The sequence below is a fragment of the Thamnophis sirtalis genome, unplaced genomic scaffold, assembly GCF_051295495.1.
Source record: "Thamnophis sirtalis isolate CommonGarterSnake01/CBP01778 unplaced genomic scaffold, rThaSir2_p1.2 scaffold_9, whole genome shotgun sequence".
Taxonomy (NCBI): domain Eukaryota; kingdom Metazoa; phylum Chordata; class Lepidosauria; order Squamata; family Natricidae; genus Thamnophis; species Thamnophis sirtalis.
In genome coordinates this window covers 82,429,742-82,455,816 of record NW_028261389.1, presented here as the reverse complement: position 1 = coordinate 82,455,816, position 26,075 = coordinate 82,429,742, and the positions used below count along the sequence as shown (strand labels likewise).

At 42.4% G+C, this 26,075-nt stretch overlaps 1 protein-coding gene across 1 annotated transcript in view; it reads right to left on the bottom strand.

Moving 5' to 3' along the window:
* The window catches only part of SEMA3A (semaphorin 3A), a 118,614-nt gene that overhangs the window by 67,012 nt on the left and 25,527 nt on the right, over positions 1 to 26,075 (bottom strand). The window contains exons 2-3 of the mRNA XM_087722428.1: positions 6,901 to 7,058; positions 1,680 to 1,742 (exon numbers count right to left, since the gene is read on the bottom strand). Coding sequence (XP_087578554.1) covers positions 1,680 to 1,742; positions 6,901 to 7,058 — 221 coding nt within the window. The remainder of the gene's footprint in view (positions 1 to 1,679; positions 1,743 to 6,900; positions 7,059 to 26,075) is intronic.

The window sequence follows — 26,075 nt, the reverse complement described above, 5'->3', positions numbered from 1 at the left end:
TCTGAGAAACGGAGTGGCCCATCCACACTTTCATTTCCTCCCAACTGTTAACTCTCTTTTCCGAAGAAAAAACCCCCCAGCTGTGCCGTCAGGGAGCCTCCATATTTATCAGTGTCTGGGGGGGGGGGGGGAACCCTTGAAATGTTAGATCCCCAACGATATCCATTTCATGGCACTCGGTGATTGACGTTAATGCGGAAGGCATTTGATGGACTCCAGCAGAGAGAAACCACAGCCTGCTAGCCAGCAGAGTTGCCTTTCCCTCTCAGGTCACGTCGGAAGTCACCAGTGGGCTCCTTCCACCCGACATGAGTCGTCCCTGCTCGTATTTAGTTCACATAAGCAACAGAGCCGCTGCAAAGGGCTCTTGCTGAGGAAGTTGTTCAGCATAGAACGGTTAATAACTGGGATTCACAATCACTTCATTTAAATTTAAAAAAAATGTTAGTTCCCCCCCTAAACATTTGTGATTTATTAACTTCTGGGCATTCAAACATGCAAAATACTTGTCATCATAAGAATACCTTCATTATTTTGATTTAAATGTTCTTTAGGTTCTATTTCCCATTCCCTCCTTGGTAGGGAATGAAAGAGAAAGCCTCCTGAATATTACTTTTCATTTTTCCCTTGGGGGCCAAAAGGAAGAATTCATTTTCTTTATTCTTAAAACTTGAGCTTACGAAAGGCATCACCTCTTCTTTTGTGGGGAAAAGCAGTTGCCTTGGCTTAAGTCTAAGGCCCATTATTCTTTGGAAGTTAACCCAGCAGGATCTTTAAAACAGGCCCACTGCATTATTTATGATCTTCTTCCTTCTTTAGTCAAGGAATTTTTGCAATTACTTTCCGTGGAGACAGATCATCTTTGTCATCTTAAACATTGGACTCCCGATCCTGAAGCCCATTCTGGTTAATGACTCTCGTTCACTTCCGACTTGAGAGGGGGCAGCGGTTTCTGCCAGCTGCTATGATGAATATTTTACCAAACCATCTCTAAAGATTCACTTGGGACAAGCTCTGGGCTGTCTTCTGCCTTTGCAAACACAGTGATTTTCCCTTTGTCTTGAAAGAATGCGCTCAGTCTCTGTATAATTACAGTGAATTCCATCTCTTTATTTATTTATCCTCTGCCAGCATTACAATCACACCCAACGGCCCGCACAATTTCCCGTATTATCTAATGGAAGGGTTGAAACGATTGGGGAGGAAAGAGTGATGATATGAGAAAGAATGCGTAAAATAAATGTCCCCCCCCCTGTTTTCAACCACAATAGGAAGAAGGAAATTAACATGGGGAAGGCATCCGTGTGTCCTTGTCAAGGGAGACCCCCCCCCATTGGCCTTCAAAGCTTCTTGACATTAATGACTCTCATTGACTTCACAAAGGCCTCCCTATTCCAAGGCGGCAGATTGAGGGCCTCCGCTGGGTTACAGGAACCAGGTCACGCTCCCAAGTCTTCTTAACTAAGGGGACAATTATATGCTCATTCCCTCCCTCCATTTACATGTAAATCTACCCTCACGGGAGCACATGGGGAGAACATGGAGCTTGACCGATGTCCCAGCTTCAGCCAACATGACATTATTTATGAAAAAGGCAACCAGAGCTTTAAAAAGGTCACAAGATACTGAGCAGCCTGACCAAGGAGAAAGTGGGAGATTTAATAAAGGTTTCTACTTACCAGAACATCTTTTCCAGCCCACTTGCATTCATCCCGCCGGCTGTGAGACACGGGCCAAGCAATCTAAGGGGGTAAAGTCAAAATGGCATCATGTCACTTAGCAATCCAGAGCTGTCATCTCAACCCAGGAAACGCCCGCTCTCTTTAGGATTATTTCTTTTTCTAAAGGAACTCCCTTTATGGATTTGCTCGCTTCATCATGATAGGCCTGCCGTGTTCATCTCCACATCCTACTGGGCAGGATTTTATTTGGATTTTTATACGACTATACATAGATACAGATAGAGCCATTTTTGTTTGAGATAGTGGAAGACTGCTATCATGTCTCCCCTGGTCCTTCTTTCTATTAAACTAGAGATACCCAGTCCCTGCAACCGTTCTTCCTAGGTTTTAGTCTCCAGTCCCTTAATCCTCTTGGTTGCTCTTCTCTGCAACAAAGATGATTAGGGGACTGGAGGCTAAAACATATGAAGAACGGTTGCAGGAACTGGGAATGTCTAGTTTAATAGAAAGAAGGACCAGGGGAGACATGATAGCAGTCTTCCAATATCTCAGGGGCTGCCACAAATAAGAGGGAGTCAAACTATTCTCCAAGGCACCTGAGAGTAGAACAAGAAGCAATGGGTGGAAACTAATCAAGGAGAGAAGCAACTTAGAACTGAGGAGACATTTCCTGACAGTTAGAACAATTAATCAGTGGAACAACTTGCCTCCAGAAGTTGTGAATGCTCCAACACTGGAAGTCTTTAAGAAGATGTTGGATATCCATTTGTCTGAGATGGTATAGGGTTTCCTGCCTAAGCAAGGGGTTGGAATAGAAGACCTCCAAGGTCCCTTCCAACTCTGCTATTGTATCGTATTGTTTCCTTAGAAAATGGTAGATGGAATAACAGAGGGGTGTTATTTTAAATGAAAGATTGTCTTGTTTTCCTGGATGGCCTTGAACACATTATGTCACAAAGAAAGGCATGCATGACACACCACGCTTGGTACCTTAACAACCACAGTAATATTTTATTTATAGTTAGAGAGCAGATGGCCAGAATATGGTACACTCAGGTAAAGGAAAATAAAAGAGGAAAGGAAAACAATATATAAAATTATGCAAGCAAGAAATAAAGTAAGTGGACTATTCTATACATAGACAACATACTGCCTCTCTCTCTTTCTCTCTCTCCCTCTCTCCCTCTCTGCCTCTTCATCCATCCATCCATCCATCCATCCATCCATCCATCCATCCATCCTTGATCACCCACAGTGATCAAGCAAAACTTAGAAATGTCGTTTCTAAATATTCTGGAGATTTCTGAGTTGTGAATGGATGATAAATACCAACAAAAATAGAGGATAAATTAATTCTTTCTAGCTGGATTGTAGATTCTGGAAAAAATTAATCTGGCAAATCTGGGAAGCAGAAGGTTAGAGTGGATGGGCGTCACAAAGAAGAAACCGTTGTGGCACCAGCGTCTCTCACTGGCTTGTTGGACTCCAGGTCCCCTAAACTCAGGGGGCATGGAAATAATGGAAGATGCCATTCAATAATAACAATAACAACTAGAAGTTATCTATCTCCTGCATTAAAGACGCTGTGAGGTTATTACCCTCATGGGTTTGTCCCAATTTTTCTACAGTGATTCACAATTTCATTTCTGGTTATGTTTGGGATTAATTCTTAACAATCAATTTCATCTTCTAGTGCAAAAGCCCCCAAACCCCCTTTTAGTTAATTATTAATGTCTTCTAAAAAGCTTTTAGAATTGCCCAAAGAATAAAACATGATCAAATTCCAACATCATGCAATATAAATGGGCCACGTGGTTGGACTATCACCTTAATCTTAAATCAATTTGCAGATAAAGCAGGAAGAAGTTCATTTAAGGTCATTAGGGCAAATGATAGCAAAGGCAGCTGCAGGTTTCATGATGGGAGACATTGCTAACAAAATATACTGGTATTTTTAGGAAGGCCTGAAGCTGTGTTGAAGGAGGAGTCCAGGCATCTTGGACCACACTGGGTAAAAACTGCAAATTGGGCCAAGGACCAACAATCCCAATTGGTTTTCTTAGTATCTCAGGAAGGAACCAGAGCACCTTTTTCACCCACTCACTATCTGGGGCCACCACACAAGTGTGAACAGAGAACGGAGTCCATGTGTGAATTCACCCTAAATTGTTTATCCCTTTTTTTTTACTTACAGCAGTTGTCTGTTTCTCTAATGATTCCAGATGTTTCTGCATTACATCCTGAGCCTCACAGAGCATCCGAATAAATAACCCATTTCTTTTATGGCTGCTCTTGAGAGAATGGGAAATGGCCAATTTTACTTGGATATTGATCTTCAGAGAATACAAATCTCCACTCAGGACTTGGGGAAAAAAAATCTTTTATCGTGCAAGGAATTAATGGGTCGTGGATTAACACAAAGTAGAACTAACCTTGCCAGTTTTAAAGCAAGAATTCTTGATTGAGGATTCATGAAAATATAGTTGTGTTATGCATATTGTTAATGTTTTATTTACACGCATGCTTTCATAATGAAACGTCTACTAGCTTTCAACCTAGATCTCTGTTTTCAATCAAATCCAAAATTGTCCATTGTGTTGCTGCCATCAGTATTCCAACTATAACGATTTATTCATGGCTTTGATCTTCTGGGTGGAAGCATCTGAAGTGACAAAATGAAGAATAAAATCAGATTCATTGTCTTTATATAATTTAGTGCTTTCAACTGTCTCTGGCCTTTCTCATCTGCATTTTCCTTCTGTATGTGAACAAACTGGATTATGAACATTTGATGAATGATCACCATTCACTGGATTGGGTGTGTATCGATTGATCTGGTGCCCAATGTCAGGGACAGAGGAAGATTAAATCTGTGAGATTCCCAGGCTGCTGTATGGAGGCTCCTGGTGGATGAAACGTTCCTTTCCTCTCTCTTGAAATTTTGTGTCTGTTTTCTCAACAGTTAAAAACGGAAGTCCACAGTCCTGTCATCCTTTTTGCCTGAATCAACCGAGAGTAGATTCCCATCTGCAATTTGATTCAAAGAGTCCATTTGAATTTTGTGATTCAGCAGCCAAGTAAACTCAGCTGAAGCATTTTAATTGTAGAGTTGGAAGAGTCAGCTTAGACATCATCACCTTTCCCAATCTCCACTTTGGTGTAGGATCCACTAGAACATCCCTAGCAGGACACCGTGCAGCCCCTATTTGCAGACCTCTGGCAATGGAAAACCCTTGTCTTCACGTGGTGGCTCTTCCACTGATTGACAGCTCAGGCAGTCATGGAATCCTCAGGCTGGAAGGGACCTCCGAGCTGCCCAGGGCAGCATCCCTTACATCATCCCAGGCAGGCAGCTGTCCAGTCTGCTCTTGAAAACCTTGAGAGATGGAACACTCACAACTCTGGCCAGAAAACTGCTCCTTTGATGAATCTCCTGAGTTCCAGGTTGCATCTCCCTCTGACAAATTTCTACCTACTAGTTAGAAGGTTCCTCCTGACATCTAGGGTGAGCCTACTTCTTCGTAGTTTTAACCCACCAGTTCTACTCTTGCCTTCTGGGGAGCGCAGAGAACGAGTCTTCTCAGCACTCTTGAGATATTTGAATCCAACTCTACAAGTGTTAGGATATTTGGCCATGGGTCCATCTAATCTTTCAATTACTTTGAATGCACTTTTAAGAATTCAGCTCACCAACCCAATTCTGCAATTCTGTCTGAAAATACTATTCAAAGCGGACATTTGCCCAAACTATACAATACAATAGCAGAGTTGGAAGGGACCTTGGAGGTCTTCTAGTCCACCCCCCTGCCTAGGCAGGAAACCCTATACCATTTCAGACAAATGGCTATCCAACCTCTTCTTAAAGACTTCCAGTGTTGGGGCATTCACAACTTCTGGAGGCAACTTCTGTTCCACTGATTCATTGTTCTCACTGTCAGCAAATTTCTCCTCAGTTCTAAGTTGCTTCTCTCCTTGATTAGTTTCCACCCATTGCTTCTTGTTCTACTCTCGGGTACCTTGGAGAATAGGTTCACCCCCAAGTCTTTGGGGCAACCCCTGAGATATTGAAACACTCCTCTCATGTCTCCCCTAGTCCTCTTTTTCATTAAACTAGACATACCCAGTTCCTGCAACTGTTCTTCATATGTTTTAGTCTCCAGCCCCCTAATCCTCTTGGTTGCTCTTCTCTGCACTCTTTCCAGAGTCTCCACATCTTTTCTACATCGTGGCGACCAAAACTGAATGCAGGATTCCAAGTGTGGACTTATTACCAAGGCCTTATAAAGTGGTATTAACACTTCAGGTGATCTTGGTTCCATCCCTCTGTTGATGCAGCCTAGAACTGTGTTGGCTTTTTTGGCAGCTGCTGCCCACAGCTGGCTCCTATTTAAATGGTCATCCACTAGGACTCCAAGATCCCCCTCACAGTTACTACTATTGAGTGAGGTCCCACCTATACTGTACCTGTGCATTTTGTTTTTCTTGCCTAAATCTAGAACCTTACTTTTTTCACCACTGAATTTCATTTTATTATTTATTTATTTATTTATTTATTTATTAGACTTATATACCGCTTCATAAGGCTTTCAGCCATCTCTAAGTGGTTTACAAATTTTTTAGCAAATTGAGTCAGCAACTTGCCCCCACAGTCCGGGTTCTCATTTCACCCACCTCGGAAGGATGGAAGGCTGAGTCAACCTTGAGCCGGTGAGATTTGAACCGCTGAACTGCAGATGACAGTCAGCTAAAGTGGCCTGCAGTACTGCACCCTAACCACTGCGCCACCTCGGCTCTTTCTTTATTAGATAGTGCCCAATGTTCAAGTTTGTCAAGATCCTTCTGTATCTTGAGCCTGTCTTCTGGAGTGTTGGCTATTCCTGCCAGCTTCGTGTCATCTGCAAATTTGATGAGTTCCCCATTTATTCCCTCATCCAAATCATTGAAACTGCCTTTGACTTCATGTAGGTGAAATTCCAACGACAGTGATAGACAATGTAGAAGACTGAAGAGGAAAGGAAACTACTCCTTTTCCATGTTCTGCAAGTCTTGGAATGGGTTCACATATTCTACCTACGCCAAATAATGTTTTATGAGTGTTTGTAATGTTGCAAATGGACTTGTGTAACTAAGTGGCTCAACATTCAGCTTCATTCCATACCGGCCGTCTTACCCCCATCGACATACCAGACATCTAAAGATGAAAAGAGATGAAAAGTACCGTTTGAAAGTCCTTGAAGTTGACTAGGTTGAAAGAAAATATGTGGTCCTTTGCTCCCACGTAGAGCCTACTCCGTTCCTCATCCAAAAGGAATGTGTGGTAACTAGAACTATTGACCAGTCCATGGAAAGTAGCTATATTGCTGGATTCGTACATTTCTGTAGGACAAAAGAAAAAAAAAGGTATTGTTAATGTCAAGAACAATGACCTTGGTTCTAGTAAGTAAACAGATGAGTAACAGCCCTTTGAAGCTTCTTAATTTCCTGAGGCCGAGGTTTTTCAGACCTCTGTCCCTGGGTTAATAGCCGTTCTAGAACCCAAAACTGTAAGTACAAACTTCAGTTTTAATGTGACCCTATATTAACTTTTCTATAATGCGTGGCATTTATAGCTGAGGGATGCACTGGATTTATAATTGACCTTTGATGCCACTTAAGCTGCGGGATGATATAAACGACTGCTAATGTGATAGAAACATTCTCCACTTGCCAGCCTAGGAAGGCCGGGAAATGCAGGCCAAATCAAACATAGAATTGACTTTATTAAAATGAATCATAATTTATTTAAAATGAAAAAATGGTGGAAAAGCAGCGGGATACACTACAGAATCCTTTGTCAGCCTACCCAGATAAATCAGACAAGAAACATGACTAGATGTGCCAATTCCATTTTGTTGTAGGAATACAATGAGTGCCAAAAAGGTTGTGTGGAAATGTCGCATGTGCACTCGCTCGACGGGGCCGTGCTTCAGAAAAGCCGAACTTCCGGGTCCTAGCGCACATGCGCGCCTTGTGATCAGCTGGATGATGTTCATGTACAGGTTGGTTTTTGGCACTGCCACATGCACGAAGGACAGCTGATCATCACATGCACTCCAGAAACCCAGAAGACAAACAGGCAAGGCACACACGCCAGGCGGCATGGCTTCACGTGCCATTTTGGGCACGCCTGCCATAGGTTCATCATCACAGGTCTAGGGTCTCCTGCTTGAGTAGGAGGAGGCACTAAAAGACCTCGAAGGTCCCTTCCAGCTCTGTTCCGACTGACTGATTGATTATCTGACCATTCCCTAAGCAGCATCCCCCCCGTTTCTCAGTCTTCCTCACGTAGCATTGCAACAGTGATGCCAACAATAGAAGCATCATAAATTTGGTAAAGAAGTCTGCAAATTTCATGCCCACCCAGTTTCCTTCTGACTCAAAGACGGATCAAACCCTGTTCAGCTCAATGGCAGGAGATCCTTAGTCTCTTCTGGTTTAGGACATAGGAAAAACCCAGAAACGCCACTGCGTAGATTGATGCGAATGCACAAATGAAGAGCAAATAAGTACCATAACCTCTTGATTTCCAGAGGAGAAGATGGCCGAGAAACCTCGAGAGGAGGCTTCCATCCAAACCCCCATTTAAGCAAAGCACAGAGAACTGCACTCTTCTTACTTACTGCATTTTTTGGTCTCTGTAATCTCCCCATCCACCCACCCACACCCACCCACTCCCACCCATACCTAGCAGAGTATGGCGCACAGTCGCAGATCATGAACCAATGCCATTTACATGCTTTGTTTTGAAATGAGAACTGGAATAGTTCCAACTACTTAGAATAACAGGAGGAGCCGATATTAGATGCCTGTGTTAGAACTTGCTTAATACCAGCAAGTCGTAGCTGCCAGTCACACTAATTTTTCCATCATCATTGCTTTGCCTCAAGATATAATATTTCTCAATAAATACAATTGTGAGATTGCAATGGGGTTTTCTGAAATGGATTCTTTCACAAAATGTACTTTTGTGGAAATTTTCAGGGTTTATTTTACTTAAACTGCAATATAGGTGTTGCCCTTTTCACGGTTGATACTTTATTGAATGACAAGTTGCTCTTTCGCATCAAGTTTCAGTCTTGTTTCTGTCCATGTAAATTTGATTGTCATCACCTCTCTGAACGTTTCTTTAGTTCATCGGAGGGACAGAGTCCAAAAGACAAACAGGTATAAAAATAAACCTTCTTTCAGTCAAGCCAATAAGCTGCAGAAAGAAATTTGCTTGTGTGTTGACAATTTCTGAGTCTTCTTAAAGACAAGCCTTCTCCCGATGCTTCTATCATCCAGCTACAAAAGGCAGAAGACCCCCCCCCCTTGATCCCCTGCAGCCAAGGATTCGGCCAAAGCAAGCAAGCCTGGTGACTGGTGGCTACCAAAAGGTCAAATTTCACTTGAAATGTGAGATTCAAAGACAAGATAAATTCGATCAAATGGATTTAATGCAACAAAAAAAGACGGGCCTTGTTGTAATACAGAAATACCCAAACACCTACTTGTTTCACTTTTAGCAGAATGGGAAAACAACACAGATGGTGGCTTCATTTGAAGGCAATGGAGAACATTTCAGATGGAAAACTTACAAGGTTTCATTGTACAACTGTAAACTACATTTTAAAATGCTCTCCCTGAACCAAACTAAGATACATAGTACGATGGAAGGGGGAAAAAAAAACCAGCATGGCCCTTTTACTCCATCTTGAAAATAATAACCCTTAAAAAATATTTCAAGAGTACGTTCTTACTAAATAGCAAGGAGTCCAGCACACCTGAAGATTTAATTTTTGGGCCAACAACTTAGTCTCTTTGGAGAAAAACATGTTACCTGCAACTCTTCTCCCAAATGAACCTGCCTAAACACATTTTAGCAAAGGTGTGAGCTATGAACCCAACTACAAGGTTTCTAGAGGTGATATAATTGCCTGAATGAATCCTGCTTTCAATATCAAACCACGCACAGAGGAACCATTCCTCTCAGCTTTGCCCATTTACAGAAAACAAGGGGATGCAGCAACATTTCAGACCTATATTTTACGCCTCAAATGGATCTGAAGATGGGATTGGACTAAACGCCCTGAGTCAAAATATTCCTTTATGCTAGGAAGCTGAAAAAAGCGACTACCTCATTCTAAATAATGCTCTAAAATGGCTTCTAATTATTATTTTTTAAAAAAGAAACCTAGTTTTGGTAAAGTTCCCATATCATTTTTTATTTTTCCCTATTCTGTTAGATCATATGTGACTCAAGCAAATAACGACAAAATTAAAATAGCAATAATATGCATTTGTAAAATAGACCGAGAGGTTGAGATCTCTCTAAGTATATCTTCATAATTATCCTTGCGGATCATGTTGAGCTAATGTTTAGAGATGTCTGGTGAACTCCATGGTGGAAACTTAAATCTATCCCAGTCCTAATCCAACATTCCAGCCACTGCCCTCCATGGACCTATTTAAGGAAGAGAATCCATACGTAGAATATAGATGTCCTGGCCTCTTTCTATTCGTAGTTGACCTGCTGGTGAGAACCCCCTGCCTCGGTGGCTGGCTGGATTATATAGCCCTCAAGGACCACAGCTTTAAGTTGTCTTAGTGCTATGTATTTATTCCATTATTCTTTGAACATTGTCCCAATTGGGAAGACGGCTGAACCCTCGGACGGTGAAAGAATAAATTATTTATGCACCAAGTGAACAAATGCTTCCTTTTATCTAGTCTTGCTTTTCCACAATTCAGTTTCATTGACTGGCCCTGGTTCAAATATTTTGAGAGGAGAAAAGTTTCTCCCTTATGAATTCTTCACCTAAACAGGATCATATAAATCTCTGCCATGCAATAAAATCCCAGTATTGGAAGTGGCCTTAGAGTTTAACCCTCTGGTCAGCACAAAGTCCAGCAGAGATCTCTGGAAATAAGCAGCCAGCTTGTCTGTAGGCTTCCAGCAAATATATATATATATATTTCATGGAGTGGTAAGACTGCAGAGTAAGGAAACTCTTCCCGTCAGCAATTTCCTTCCTTCTAGTTTTAACCCACTGGTTTTGTTCTCTAAGTCCACTTCCTGGACCAACTCCGGATATTGGGAAAGTGCTGTTGTGTTTCCTCTCAGTCATCTCTTTGGTAGACTAAACATCTCTGGTTTGCAGCATCCCAGGGTCACATGATTGCTATTTGTGACATTTTCTGGCCATTTCCAGCAAAAAAACCAACCCTTACAATGGTCTAAGCTGGATTTGCACTTACAATGGCCTGACTCAACGTAGGGCAGCATGGGACAGCTTACCACTGCATGACTCAATTTATGATCACAATGACTTAGAATGGAATTACAGTTTCTGGTCCCAGGTGATCTAGTGATCCCTGGCACTTATTAGCACTGAGGAAGGGTGGAGATTTTATGCCATTTCATCAGGGTGATCTGAGAAAGATAGAAGAGGAGGTTAAACTATGATGCTATATTGTATTTTAAGACTAATTCCACCATGCACAAATTCCAGATTTCTCTCTCTCCTTATTGACTCCAACTGTTGACAGTAATAAACCTGGTCCACCATGTTCATATTTGGGCCATTTCAAAAAGGACGTTTTGATCTAAAAAGTGCTATAAGAACTGTGAAAAAGAAGGGAAGGGAACATGAACACGTGTTTCAGATTTGTGTATTGATGTATGTCAACTACAGTTTACCATTGATTACATTCAAAAAAAATCTCAGCTACATAGCATCCCATGGCTTAAGAGCAGATGAGATAATCAGCACTTGACAGACGCTTGTCAAATAGGGACAGTTGGATCAGGACGTAATAATTTCAGGGGGTTTGATCTCATCTCATGACGGAGATATTGGAGGCAACCGGATCCCAATCGGGGCACGACTTCAACAGCAGGTCTTGATGTTAGAGAAAGTTGTCTTTGGGGCACAAGACCCTCAATCTGGGAAATGGTGCAAACATCCCTGGTAGCAGACTGACTGGCCAAAGCCAGAATCCCTCCCAACTTTACAAATTCTTAGGAATACTTAAGTCCCCCCCTAGATATCCTGAGATAACTAAAAGGACGTAAGATCAGGCAAACCCTGGGAATAAGCAAACTCTCTCTCCCCTCAGTGGGGTCTGTTATGCCGCTCTATTGTTCATTCGGGATAATCATCTCATCACTCATCTAATAAATGCAGGGGAGGGACCTTTTGCAGCTGTTCAATCAATCCTTGCTTTCATCCTACTTTATCATCACAACTGCCAATCACGAATTACTGAAAAGTAAAAAAAGAGAGAAAAACCACCCATCTGCACCGGACCGAATTGATATGTAAACTTGTTTTTTAACTTTTGAGACAGACAACCATGATTAAAAAATTCATATATCATGGATATCAGCCCAAGAACAAGGTTTTTTTTAAAAGATTCATGTTGGTAAAGAAAACAGGTAAAATAGCACACCTACACACTGATCTGAGAAAAAGTGCAAAGTTATAGAGAGGCAGGTTTTGTTGAAAGAAATACATATGATAGCAACATAAAACACGCCTCTCCTCTCCTCTCCTTAGCCAGACTCAGGCTGGGAAGAAATAAAGGCAGAACAAGAAATGCAAAATTTGAGCAGGAATTTTAACCAAAAGCAGGAAATCAGGAAGGATGTCATCAGGCACCCGGATTTACATCTAGCAAATGCCAAAAAACAGGAGTTTTGCCACTGATGTTCAGAAAAAATTACCCGCCATACAGTCATTTTTCAAGCCACAGTAATTTCCCAAACAGAATGCAATCATTATATTAAAAAAAAATCACATAATTTAATCTTAGCAAAAGTCCCATAGAGCCCAAGGAACCTTCGGTCTCAGACTAAATAGAGAGCAATGAATTCATGTCGCAAGCATCGGCTGGATCAGGAAGAAATCCTGGTGAGGGAGCATTCCGGGACTCCCGGAGGCCTTCAAAGGCATCAAGAGGAGGACTTCAACTGTGCTATTGAAGCCCCACCCCCTTTTGTTGTGGGAGGAGCTTCTGTCACCTGGTCACGGCTGCTTTCTTGGGTTTCTAAGGCTCTTCCACGAATGCCTCGTTCCATAGAAATGGGGTCTAGTCCCCTTTCCAAGCTCTGCTTTATTTCAAACTTCTTGCTAGAAAGGAGGCTGCATCCAAAGTCTGCATTATGAAACCACTTTGAACAGAGAAGCTACATATCCCGACAACCTCAAATCCAGCAACAATGGCACGGATGAAGAACCGGTTTCCATTTTGGCGTAAGCTCCTGAATTCGATGACACTTAGGCTCTGGAGTGCTGTTTTCCCCACTGGCTATACTTCAAGGCAAAATTAAATTCTTTCTGGGTTTCACTTCAACGTCTGGTATTGTAAGAACATTTATGGGGGTTTTCTGCAACAAAAAGAAATGCTTTTTTTTCCAATTTCCCAAGCTAACTCTGGGATTTGGTGGTCTCCAATTCAGTCCAGCTTATTTCAAGATCAATCCAAATCAAGTAGCTGTTGACTGTAGACTCAACAGTTGACGTACGTACGTATGCATGTAGCAGGAAATATGACACAGGGCTCAACTTCCTACTCATAGTTTAAAGGTGGACAAAAAAAGGAGGAAAGGATGTCTATCAGGATAAGCCAGCAGAGATCTGCTTCAAAGTGGATTTTAAATAAATGCAAGGAAGAATTCGCAATGCTGCCCAGGCAAAATCTGAAGACCTCTAAAGCAATAAGATTACAAGTAGCAATCCCATGCAAGGTCCATTAGATGCTTGCAGACACCGGAGTCCAATCTTTTTTGACTCCAAATGTCCCAATGAAGGTCCCATCCACCTCCAATCTCAAGTAACAACAGGCCTCTGTCAAGTGAGGCACACCCTGGAAGATGGTAATAAACCCCTGGTGTTAAACAATGACTGCATTCATATATTTCACTAGCGCATGGTTGTGTAATCATAACCTCTTGAGGAGAACACAAAGGGTGAGGTTTTCACATGCTAAACCATCGGCCAGAGTTTACAAGACAGTGCTGAGATTTATCCAAGCTGCTAAGCCATCTTCACAAACCTGACATTGAGTTACATGAATAATAGTTTAGCACACAATGAACAAATGTGCTAAGATCCCATGATTTGCTGAGTAAACTAAGTCACATAATCTGCTAAAACATAAATTATGATTTGCAAGCCAGAGGACTGAGTTTGGTGAAGTCCACTAAGCCAGAATAAACAAACCATATTTCACTTAGCACAATGGGGGAACCAGCTGGTGTTTCCATACCGAGCAGACAACATTTGCCTAAAGCTTGTATTATTTACTTAATGAGTAATACTCTGGAATCTCTCTGGCCTCTTAATCATGCCTTCAGAGTTCAACCATCCCTTCACTTTCCATGGATTTAAGAATGGATTTCTCGCTTTTCGCTCAGAAATTATGATCTCCTTTATTTTTAAAGCGGAGGATGAGATACAGGTGCATAACAATACTTGGGCACCGGGGAATCCATGCAAAGATAACAGCCATCAGTCACTGTCCATAAGAGCCAATCTCAGCCTCGGAAAACCAGCTGGTTTTGATGGAGCCTGGCCAGGTTCCCCCCTCCCTCCCCCCCTCTCTCTCTTGGGTGCTGCCTGAAACCTCCTCACCCACCCCACCTTCAAGACTTCATTACCAGCACCCTTCCTCAGGTTTGCACCTGCTTCAGCAATCTCCCCTCTGCTCACCTATCCAGTAGGAATTATTTAATTATCCCGAAGGCCAGATGAGGCGCACCTGTTCAGGGGCCTTTATTCTATTCTCCAATGAAGCAGAAAGAAAAAAGAATGGAGATCCATGGTGGAGAGACAGAGAGTTATGGCTAAAGTTAAGGAAGCTCTTCCTCAATTAATATGTTTCACTTGCAACATATTGTGGAACGCTAGTTTCCTTTCTTTGGAATACTTCCTACTAAGCATCCCTCATCCCTGGAGTTGGTCAGGGAGACCCCACCAACTTCCTTCTTTCTTGGTTGGTGCACCAGACAGACAGACAGACAGGTGTAAAACTGCTCTCAAGGCCGAAGGACAGTTGTGGTAATGGCCTGTTTGTGGTGATTTTCTGCCACATAGTGTTAACCACAGACTTCCTGCCTTGTGTACATCGTGGCTTTTAAAGAGGTTTTGGCTGAAAGCGTTTGTTTCTTTGTGGATCTGTCTGCGATCAACATTCATCAGGCTACATATACATCAAATATTACTAACATCTGGCCTTTTTCCCCCCTTCTTTTTTCATGCACATGTAAAAGCCAAAACATATGATAAATAGACTCCTACAGGACATCTGTTCTTGGCCTGAGCCACTTCAGAATGAAAAGGAATCAAATCTTTGATTGCTTTCCCATATTTTCAAAAGCTCTTCACACAGAAAACTCGCACACTCTAAGTTGTTTTTTTTCCTATAACATGCTAGATTTGTTTAGTAGATGAAGGATCTTTTTAATGTTCAATCCATTTCCATGTCTACAGTCTCAATTACCTCTGTTCACTGAATTGTATGGATCAACTTCAAATCACTGCAAAGGCTTGAGTGAAAGCTGTGTATTTGCAGAAAATATATTCTGTACCAGGACACGTTTCCCCCCACTGAGCTGAATATATTTTGTTCTAATACGGCTTCCAGAATAGCAACTTGAAACTTTAGATTCACACCCCTCAAATTATTCTTGCACACCCAGGAGTGAGAAAACGAGTCTTCTTCGGATAACTTTGCTTCTAGACAAGCTTTAATTATGCAATTTCCTCATCTAGTTTACATAATTAGGTTGGGTGTGGAATATTTAGATAATTATGTTTTCCAAGTACAAGACTAAATATAATATACTTCTATTGTTGACAAAACATAGGTCTGATATCATGGATCTGCAAATCATCCGAACAGATCAGGGGAGTTTGAATTCTACATTCCCCCAAAGTCAGGATAATGGTTTTGGAGAAATGAATATTCTGAGGTGTTTCAAGTTCAGAGCATTTCTGAAGTGATGGGAGAAGCTCATTTTCTGTATGGTGAAGCAGCTGTTTTGAGCTTGAAAAATGAATTTTGAGCATAAATGTTGAACTCAAAACACTTCGCATTCTTCTAATATTATTAGGGGACTAGACTCTAAACGTTTTACGTTGGCTGTTGGGAGCTTTGTAGAAGCAACAAATGGTTAAAGACTTCCATTTCCACACGTCACCCACCAGGGGTTTCCATGAAGAAAACACACCTAGGATAACTCTGTTGCCTCTTTGATGGCACATTGGAGACTTATTTCTCTGGAAGTACCTTAGTTATTTTGTTTCAGCGCTCTTCTATTAAAGTGTGATGAGATCTTTGAGAGGGTATTCATTTGCCTGTCTGTGCCCTTTAAAGAAGATATTAACTGACCCAAAAATCAGTTATCCATTTGGGATAAATATCTTTTGGATCTGTCCCTCCCCAAAAGAGTTTAAAACCAATTTCTTCGGGAGGAAAATATTACACTTTTTCTTTCTCCCCATCCCTCTCTATTAAAAGATCCATGAACCAAAACATACTAAAAGAATGTACAGAGGTTTTATTCAGTATTAAATACAATTGATCAATGTTACAATCACATGCACAGTAATGCATTGAGAATTAATAGGTAATCTAATATTCTTGGGGTTTTTAAAATATACAAATCTTTCTGATGTTCAAAGCATTAATTGTATTTGAAACAACAATCTGGTCTTCTCAATCTATAAATGTTCCTCAACTTTACACACAAATGAGCATATAAATAGAACACCTTAACTGCTATTTCAGTTTATCTAAGGAATCTAAACACTGAGTCCCCTTTTTATACTGAATGATGCAGAATAAGGTAGCAGAGAACTCGAAAACCAATATTTAATTCTGAGAGTCCCAGCATTCAGTTTGGGGTGGCAAGAAAAGATGGATTCAGTGTTATGTCTAAAACATGTCCATACGATTTGTGGGAAAGTTTAGCATAATCCTGACTTTCTCCTCTGTAAATTCCATTCTCTGTAAAGATTTTCTCCTCCACCTCAAGCCCATCGACTCCTATTTAAAGCTTAGTATCTAAGATTTAGTAATAATGGACTCTGTTATTGCTCCTAATTTTTAAATTGAGTCAGAAATATAAAATTTCTTCCTATTAAAACTACTGCGATACAGTTTGGAATAAAAATACCCGTAAGAGGGTTACAGATTTACAACAATATTTCATTTGTTTCCAGAAGTTGTTCCAGGAACATGGTACAGCTAAAGAACTCTTGCCAATCTAAGAGCATTTATGTGTAGCCAGGAGGGAAAAATTGCTAAACAGAGTAAAGGAAAATAATGCTAAAGGAATATACGTGTATGAAAGTTTATATTATAGGATTAGGGTGAAATGTGATGACAGTAGCAGTTAGATTCAGAGTCAAAGAACTGCAGCTTTGTCATCACATTCCACCTTAATCCAATGAGATAAACTTTCATAATTGGGTGAATTTGTATATTGGAAGAGAAACAAGCTAAATAAAAACATTTATTCCTGCCTTGGCCCCTCCTGGGCCTTCATGAAACCTAATGCACCTACTTGGCCTTTTCTTCAATGCCTCCGTTCTTTATTTTGCGTGACTGCTCCCTTCCCTCCGCCTCCCTCCCTCCCTCCGCATCCCACCTTCAGGCTATTTGGGAGGGTGGGAGGTGGGGTGGGGGGTGAGTTGCTCCAGGCATTACTGCCAGTTCAGTGCACACAAAAGTTCGGTCCATGCTCCACACCTGTGCAGATTTGCTCATAAATCGGTCTGCACATGCGCAAAATGTTAAAAAATGGGGAAAAAAATAAATTTGTGCAATGAAAATTGTTCTGTGCAAGCGCAGAACCGGAAGTCAAGACGGAGCTGCTGTAGGAGAACCGTGGCAGCCGTGGGTTGCTGCCAGTTCCAGCTACCCAGGCCACCAAGCCACTACTGGTTCAGCCGAACCGGTCCGAACTGGAACCCACCCCTGGTGGGGAGGGGGGTCCAATTTATTAGGCAGGCTACGTTCCCTTTGGGGCAGGAAGCAGGAAAGGAAGACGGCCAGGCCCAAGCTCAGATTTTGGGTTTAGGGACACACGGAGAAGTTGGCCAATTGGCCAAGATTCGGATGGTTGAGTCAACCTGTCTGTGGGGGATTCTCAGTCACCCAGGTTGTCCCAAAGGGGCTTTTCCCAAAAGGCGGCTGAAACTCAAGGAAGCCCAGTTGCCTTTGGAAAGGAAGCCCCTTTGGGTTGGCGGCTCAGAAAGCCAGGTGAGTGGGAAGGTTGCAGTTTAATGGCCACCTGGAACGACCTGAGCCTGAAGAATCCCACTGCCAGTCTGACTGAAAACGTCATTGGATTTGGACACTCTGCTGAATTATTTTTTAATCCAATTCCAGATGAAGAGCTGGGTAGAGTTTATTCGCATTAACCCTCCACCCTTTTTAAACCCTTTCTCCCTCCTTTCAGGCATTCATGCTCAAGGAGTGATGGTCACCGGCAGCACCGCTTCTGCCACAAGGGTTTCGACACAAGCTTCAAATAGCACACAAAAGCCGCGGCCTTGTAAAACTCAGATGCAGAATGAGTGGACAAACACCAGAGGGTGTGTGTGTGAGTGGGGGGGGGCAACTCTAAGATTCCTTTTCCACTTATCAAAGAGGATCCGTATTTACAGAAATAATTTCCAAAAGGTGACTTCTTCTGCAAATTGGCTTCCAACGGACCAGCTTTGACTCCCCAGCCATTAAACTGACCCAATGGTTCATTTAAAGACATACATTAAAAGAAAATGCACAGCAAAATGTATTATCTCTTATGTATCAACTTCCAAAGGATTTTTGTTGTTGTTGCAAATTACATTTTAATGGAAAATAAGTATTTTAAAGGAGAAATTATAAACATGCAAATTTATTTTAACATATGTATGATCTTTATAAATACCTTAAGATTGGGGATAGTGACCAACCAGACACTGAAAGAAAAGTGAGGAAGATATTTTGTGAAACTGAACGGCCAATATAGAGTAGAGTAGAGTAGAACAGAACAGAACAGAACAGAACAGAATTCTTTATTGGCCAAATATGATTGGACATGCAAGGAATTTGCCTCCAGTGCAGAAGCTCCCAGTGTACATAGAAACAACAAAGTGATACGTCATAGATAATAAATCATAAGATACAAACAAGTGATAATCATAGTATACCAATATACTGCAGAAAAACCAATTGCTACCAACCTGCCTTCCATTGAGGACTTGTAACACTGCACGAGTCAAAAAGAGGGCTGTGAAAATATCTACAGACCCCTTGCATCCTGGACATCAATTGTTTCAACTCCTACCCTCAAAACGACGCTATAGAGCACGGCACACCAAGACAACGAGACACAAGGACAGTTTTTCCCCAAACACCATCCCTCTGCTAAACAAATAATTCCCCCACCATTATCAAACTATTCACTGAGGCTGCATTACTATTACTATTAGTCTTCTCACCGTTCCTATCACCCATCTCCTCCCACTTATGACTGCAGGACTGTAACTTTGTTGCTTGTATCCTTATGATTGATATTGATATTGATCGTTTCCTGATTGCTTATGTGTAACCCTATGACTATCATTAAGTGCTGTACCTTATGATTTTTGACGAATGTATCTTGTCTTTTTATGGACACTGAGAGCATCTGCACCAAAGACAAATTCCTTGTGTGTCCAATCACACTTGGCCAATAAAGAATTCCATTCTATTCCATTCCATTCTATTCTATTTGGAGAAGGCAGTAGGAAAGATGAGAAACATGAGAAGATGAGAAGGATAGTAGCAATATAGCCCTACTACATGGGTAAATATCTTTAGACCTAAGAGAATGTTGTGGGAACTAGGTGTTTAGCAGAGTTATGGCACCGGGGGGGGGGGGACTCTCTTTGTGTCTAGTTGTTTTGACATGCAATGCCCCATAGCAGCTTCTCGAGGGGAGAGGTTGTAGCAGTTTATGTCCAGGATGTGAGGGGTCTGTGTGAACTGGAGATAGATGGACACTGGGCCCACCTGAAGAGCAGCAGCAACTGAAACGTTGATGGCCACTTCCTGCAAAAGACCGGCCTCACTAAAGTCTAGACACCTTCCAAAGGGGGTTACGAATTACAGTGAAACAAACCAGTTTTCCTGTTTGGAGGTTCCTGCCAATCTCCTCTTTCAAAAGGACACCTCCTCCGGAGCATTTTCTGGACCAGGCATCCGCCAAAGGAATCCAATAGGAAATGTGTGGTTCATATTTCCAACGCTCCGAGGTCCCATTCACGCACCACCTGGACCCCTGTAGGTATTCTCTACAGCTGTTTTGAAGAAGGGTCTTGCCACACACGCCAAGTCATGACTGCACCATTAACGTCTCAGCAACTGTAGCCGAGGCAGACACGTTACTGGCACACCCACCCTGCAAACATCTGGAACATCGGTGCAGTCAAAGGAGAAGGGAATCAGATGGAACACCTGCGGGGTCTTCGTTCTTGAACTCAAGCGGAGATTCTCTGATTTTAACCTCAGATTCACAGGAACGTTGGCCATTCCCACTCTGTTGTGCTTGTTCCCCTTTTCCTGGGAACTGAATTAAAGATACGGAAGTCTTCTCCCTCTTCGCCTCTCCTTCATTCCATGCTACTGAAATGATTTAAACCTAAATTAGATTGGATTTAATGATGTCACACCAGCAACAGAAGACGGCGTTACCTGATACGTATCAATTAATCCATGGTGGTTGTGTTCTGGTGAAACTAAAGGGATGCTTTAAGACTAAAGATGCCTTTTTTATTTTAGTGCAAACCCTTTTCACATTTCATTTCCACAGTTGCTACAGAGCACAACTCCTGACAGGTTGGGAGGAAAGATGGGACTTCCTCCAACTAAGGTCCAAATCACTTCTCCACAATATACTTTGGATATTTTTTATCTTTTATCACAGGTATAAAAAGATTTAAAGTACACCTGCAAAAGCAACTCTGGGGCACGGCTTATTTTTTTCAGGTTGGTTTGGATGCTTCCATTCTTGCTGGGTTTCAGGAAGAGTTTTTTTTTTGATAGGTTTTGGGGACGGAGATATCGAGTTTCTCTTTCCTGTAATCTGGAGATTTGCAAATGCAGAGGTATTTCCACATCTGGTGCAATCCTTTGCATTTTTAATCCCTTTGATATGTAATGTAAGCCACCCGCAGCCAATTTCCACTGAGTGGTATAGAAGCCTTGCAAATAAATAAACAATTATTCACAGAAATTATATGTTGAATATTCCTGAATCAATTTATCTCCTCCTGCTCCAATTTGAATCTCTTCCTCATTTCCTAATTTGAAGCCATTATGTCTAATTTGACTCAAAATTGAGTCAGGCACACCTGCAATTCTCTTCACCGTCTGCTGTTTTGTCAGTGGCTGTGAGGACTTCCGAAAAGAAAATTTCCAAATAGCCACTTAAACCTCATTTCACACTTAAGTCTTTAAGCGCTCACAAAAGCTGGTTAGCAGCTCAAGAGGAAATTAAACCACTAGGCTAAAGTGCCTGGAATATTAGAAGGAAATATTATCATCACAGCTAACCTCCTCTGCAATCTTTACGTGATCCACAAAAGCATCACACACACACTGCTTCAGGATAAGAGACGTCCCACAACTGATTTCCATTCTTCCATGCAGGCTTAAAAAGCTTCACTGTCACAAGGATGTTGCTCTTTTGAATAAACAGGAATCCACCTTAAGATCCGAATCGCGTTACTGGAAATGGGCGCATGGTCCCTCTCAAGAAAGCATCTTGCATTTTGAATGCATGAGACTCCTAGCGTAGGACTTAGGCTGACACGGCTGTCTGCAGAGGAAGGGAGTCAAAACAGTCAAGACCGTCCTACCAAAGCCCCCTCCCCTTTTTATCCCTGCCCCCCCATGCACGGCCCACATCAATACAAAAACAGGCCCTTTCATCATCCTGTCCAATATCTGATGTATCAAAACAGGTTCAAAACACTCATAAGCAAAATTCCTTTGAACATAACTTTTGCTAATAATGACAAAATCATAATAAGGACGAGGACTGTCTCTTGATCACCAGAAAATGCACAACATTAAGATAATAATAATAATAAAAAGTCAACCTTCCTCTATTGGCTCAGCAGATTGAAGTGCAGAGAAATGGCACAGGGTGAATTTAAGACTAGAAAGAAGCAAGATAACCACCATCTAACCAGGAATTCAAACTGGCACCCAATGAGATTCCAGGGCTGCAGGCAGACTTGAACCCAAGTCTGTCTCGGGTCTTAAGCTCACCCTAAGCAGGACTCCACCGGCAGCTTAGAAGTGATCACAGAAATGGCTTTAGAAGTACTTTCAGAAAGCCACTTGAGGAAGAAGCAAAGAAAGAGTCAGGGTGAGAAGGGAATTAGCTGTTAAAATAGGTAATCCAATACATTGCAAAAAAAAATGGTTATAAATCACAGTGCCGGTACAAAAATAGAAAAGCAGGTATCAGTGAATATTAAATATCTTTTTCCTTGGCACTCCTTGGAATTCCAGTGACGTTAATTATGCGCACATACTTTTTAAACATCTTTTTGTTCCATTTTGAGCAAGAAGGTTTTGCATTCTCTTTTTTTATTATTATTTTTTATCCAGAGCAACTTTCAAAATCAGTTCAAGCCACTCTGGAAAAAAACAGAAGGACAGGAACTTGACTTTGCTCAAAAGAAAGTGGGTTCAATTGTTCTGGGTTTAGCTTTAATAGGATAAAACTTTTCAGATGATGCAAATGTTAGAATTAACTCTTGATAATCCAGGTAGGGCCCAAATAAAGAAAACCCACTAGATTCATTTCCAAGCGCAGGATAAAAAGTTGCCATTTCCAACACTAAGAATAATAACCAGCGATGTTTTGACTAATCCAGTTTACGCCCCTTCCTTAACTTCTCATCGTGTAGCCTACTTCCCTCTTTTGGATAGAAAGGAGCTGAGACAATGTCATATCTGATTCTACAACAAGTTTAATGTATTGAAGCAACTTTCCTCCAACTCAGCTTCACTATCTTTTACTAGCGAGGTGAAAACTCACTAGATTTCCTGCTCTTCATATTTTGGATTAGATCTATACTGTAAGCAGCTACTTCTTTCTACAGACAGGAAAGGAAGTTAGCCAAGGTTGTCCTCCCAAACCAGAAAGCCAGAGGATGAAGAGGCTTCCTACAGTTGGTGCTTTCTGTCGGTTTGCCATGGATCTCATTCCTCTCCTTGTCAGTCCAAACCTTTGAAGTTGTCACCAATGATCTCCTGTTTATGAAAACAGGAAGGTCCCCCCCGCCCAGATATAACACAGCCACTCTTTAAGCACACCTGACAGAACAATAAAGTTTGATATCAAATATTCCACCTTAATTGTTCCTTTTGCACCATGAAGTTCAATGGAGGCCCCAGGCTGGAAGACAGGACCATGGAGAGACACGAAGGGAAAATCCCTCCCCCTTCAGAGTCATCGTCCTGAGGAATTGTGGCTGGGTTTTCCCAACCGAGGAAGGCTGCTCATTTGTTGAAAGTTTGTGTAGATGCTGGCATTGAGAGAAATGCTTCATTTGAGTACATGTCCTATATTAAAGGGACTCATTGATGTAATAAATGAGGTTATCAGGACCTGACTCCTATTTCTTGCATTTCTTCTGCTGCTGCGACCATTACTTGGTCCCTCTTCTGCTTATTTGGCCATAAACTCATTGGCATCCATCTGTTACTTCCAGGAGAGGGAAGCACCTGAGTTACCTGCCTTGGCTTTGGCTATCAGCCTGGCCGGTTCTTGCCTGGAGCTCCAGCAGGAAATCCCCGGGCTCTGGACTGGCTTAGAAAGCTGGGGGGGGGAAAAAAAACCCGCATGGAAGCCTGTAAGAGGCAACCTTCTTCTCTGTGGCTGTCAGGAAATTGCTTGGAGGTGTCCTTGAAGGCCTCAGGAGCTCAATTCAAAGGAGAACTTATCTTTTTATACTTGTTAATAGCTCTGCACCAAAAAGGACCCTGTCACGAAGACACAACTGGAAAGAAAAGCAAATTTATGCCAGCCCTTTGAGACAATCCAGGGAGGAAAGTAAAACAATATTCACTAATGCGACATGTTTTTTTTTTTACAAGTTTAGAGTAAAAGAACTTTGCAAGTCTGAAAGCTCTTATGCCCCTCCCCCCTCCTTCCCAAGGAACTAGGGAGCCCCCCTCTCCCCCCGGAGACCCTTCCCCTCTGTGGAGCCAGCTACTCTCCTATCTCACCTTGGCTGGACGCCTCTTCTCCCTGCCCCCCAAGGCCATTCTCACAGCCCATGGCAGCTGATGAAAGGGCGATTCATGCAGGGCAACCGCAGGCGCAGGAGCAGCCCGAGAGGAGAGATCTGCCCCGTTCTGGGAGGAGGAACCAGCGGACGGGTCCAGTTACCTGGGCATGGATGCTATTCAAAAGCCAGATGAATTGTGACTTGTGGAACTGTGGCTGCAGCTACACTTAGCAGGGATGCCCCACAACCGAACCCCAGCCAGGATGATACCCTAGACAGGGAAGGTGTCGCTAAAGAAGATAATGGACAGGCAGATAAAGTTGGATTCCATGATGAGGGCTTATTTCATAAAGGCGGCTGGCATTAAACACAGTTCCCGCACCTGAAAAGGCAACTTAGCTCCCTTTCTTCTATTTATGCGCAGCTCATTCATTCTCTAGAAAGATTTAGTTACTAATGCTGAACCCTTTCTGGAGGGTCCTAATGTGGGGCCTCTCTAGGTGTGCTGAGATAATGGATACTATAAACCTCCTACAGTTGGAAGCAGAAGAATCACCTCCGTATCATCGTGAACTTACTTTCTCGGTAGGTAATTTCTCTGCCTTTTTACGGAGAGCACTAATGGAAAAGAATTCTGCATGTTATTGAGTTTTAACTACTGGGATCTAAGTCACATGCAAGGTGGGCAGTGAAAGTTTCTCTCTTGTACAAATCCTCATTTGAGGAAGAGAAGTTTCCAAGGAGCACAGAATAAGCCCATTCTGATCCCAGAGCAGCCTTTCTTGGAGTCAGGTGATGTCTGAAACATCCTGAACTACTTCCGGTCCCAGAATATCCACTTCTGGAAGATTCAGGATCACACGGATCAGATCTAGGCTGGTCAGGAACACAGAATTCTTTGGTCTTTCCTGTCCCAGAAATTGGGCATTTTCCGCAGCCCTTGGGGCAGTCCTAACACTTCTGGATACAAGGTATTTGGGATTAATTGGGGAAAAAAGATAATTAGGATCATTTCTGGCTGTCACCCAAATTCATCCTGCTTTAAGGGGACTAGTGAGGCTTGGGGGGCCCCCAACTCAGTAGAGTGAAACGCCTCATTTGGCCTCAGTGAAATTTCATGGTGAAGCCCGTTTTCCACACTTGGCTGCTGTGATTTGCCCTCCGAGAGTTCTGCGCCCCCATTAGACACGCACAGGGGCTTGTGGGCGATTGGAATGAAGTCGTGTGGTTGTTGGTGGCAACAAATCCAAAGGGGCATCACTTCACTTTTGAGCGACACCTCAGCCAGCCAACGGTAAACCCAGAGCAAGAGAAGCCTCTCTCTTTTCTTGCTGCCTATTGAACACCAACGTCTGTGGGCTGGGCGGTGAAGTCGTGTCCACGAGACGCCCAAGAGCTGAGCTCAACTGAGGGAGGCTGGCTAGACAACCTGCATAAGAATAAGGGCGGCTGATTTCCCCGTTTTGCTTCCGGCCTTCCTGGGGACCCTCCTTTGGTTATGCTTCCTTAGCTGCTCCTCAGCATTTAGCTGCACTCCCTGATTTAAGCCCGATGAAGTCTAAGATTTAACTTCACAGGAGGGATGGTGGTGGAAATGTCCATTCTGCTTCCACCACTGCAGGGGGACAGAGGAGCCTTTCCAGATCGTCCAAGGCCAAAGGCCGCTTGTCCTGTGGGCATGAAACCTCTGCTCAATTCTTCGCTTTAAAGCTGCCTGAATGGAGTCGCCGGCCTCTGCCTGTCCAGTTATTATAATGGACATTTCTTTTCAGTCTGTATAGCCTGAAGCTATGGAAAGAGCCCTTGAGAGACATGGAGCTTCTTCTAACTGGGCTCGGAGTGAGGGAGTGAGGTTGTTCCCTCAGGCCGTCTCGGGTAGTTTACTGATTGATCGTTCTTATGGCGAGAAGAAAGAAAAGGAATTAAAGGTAAAATACAAGGTCTACTTCCAAGATAAAATAGGTAAAAGAAAACACAGTAATAAAAAACATATAGACAAAACACAAAGCTCAACGTTCAGATAAATACGCGGCCTTTACACAATACTCTGATCTGTTTAGTATAATGGATTTTTAGCTGAACTCCCTTGCCT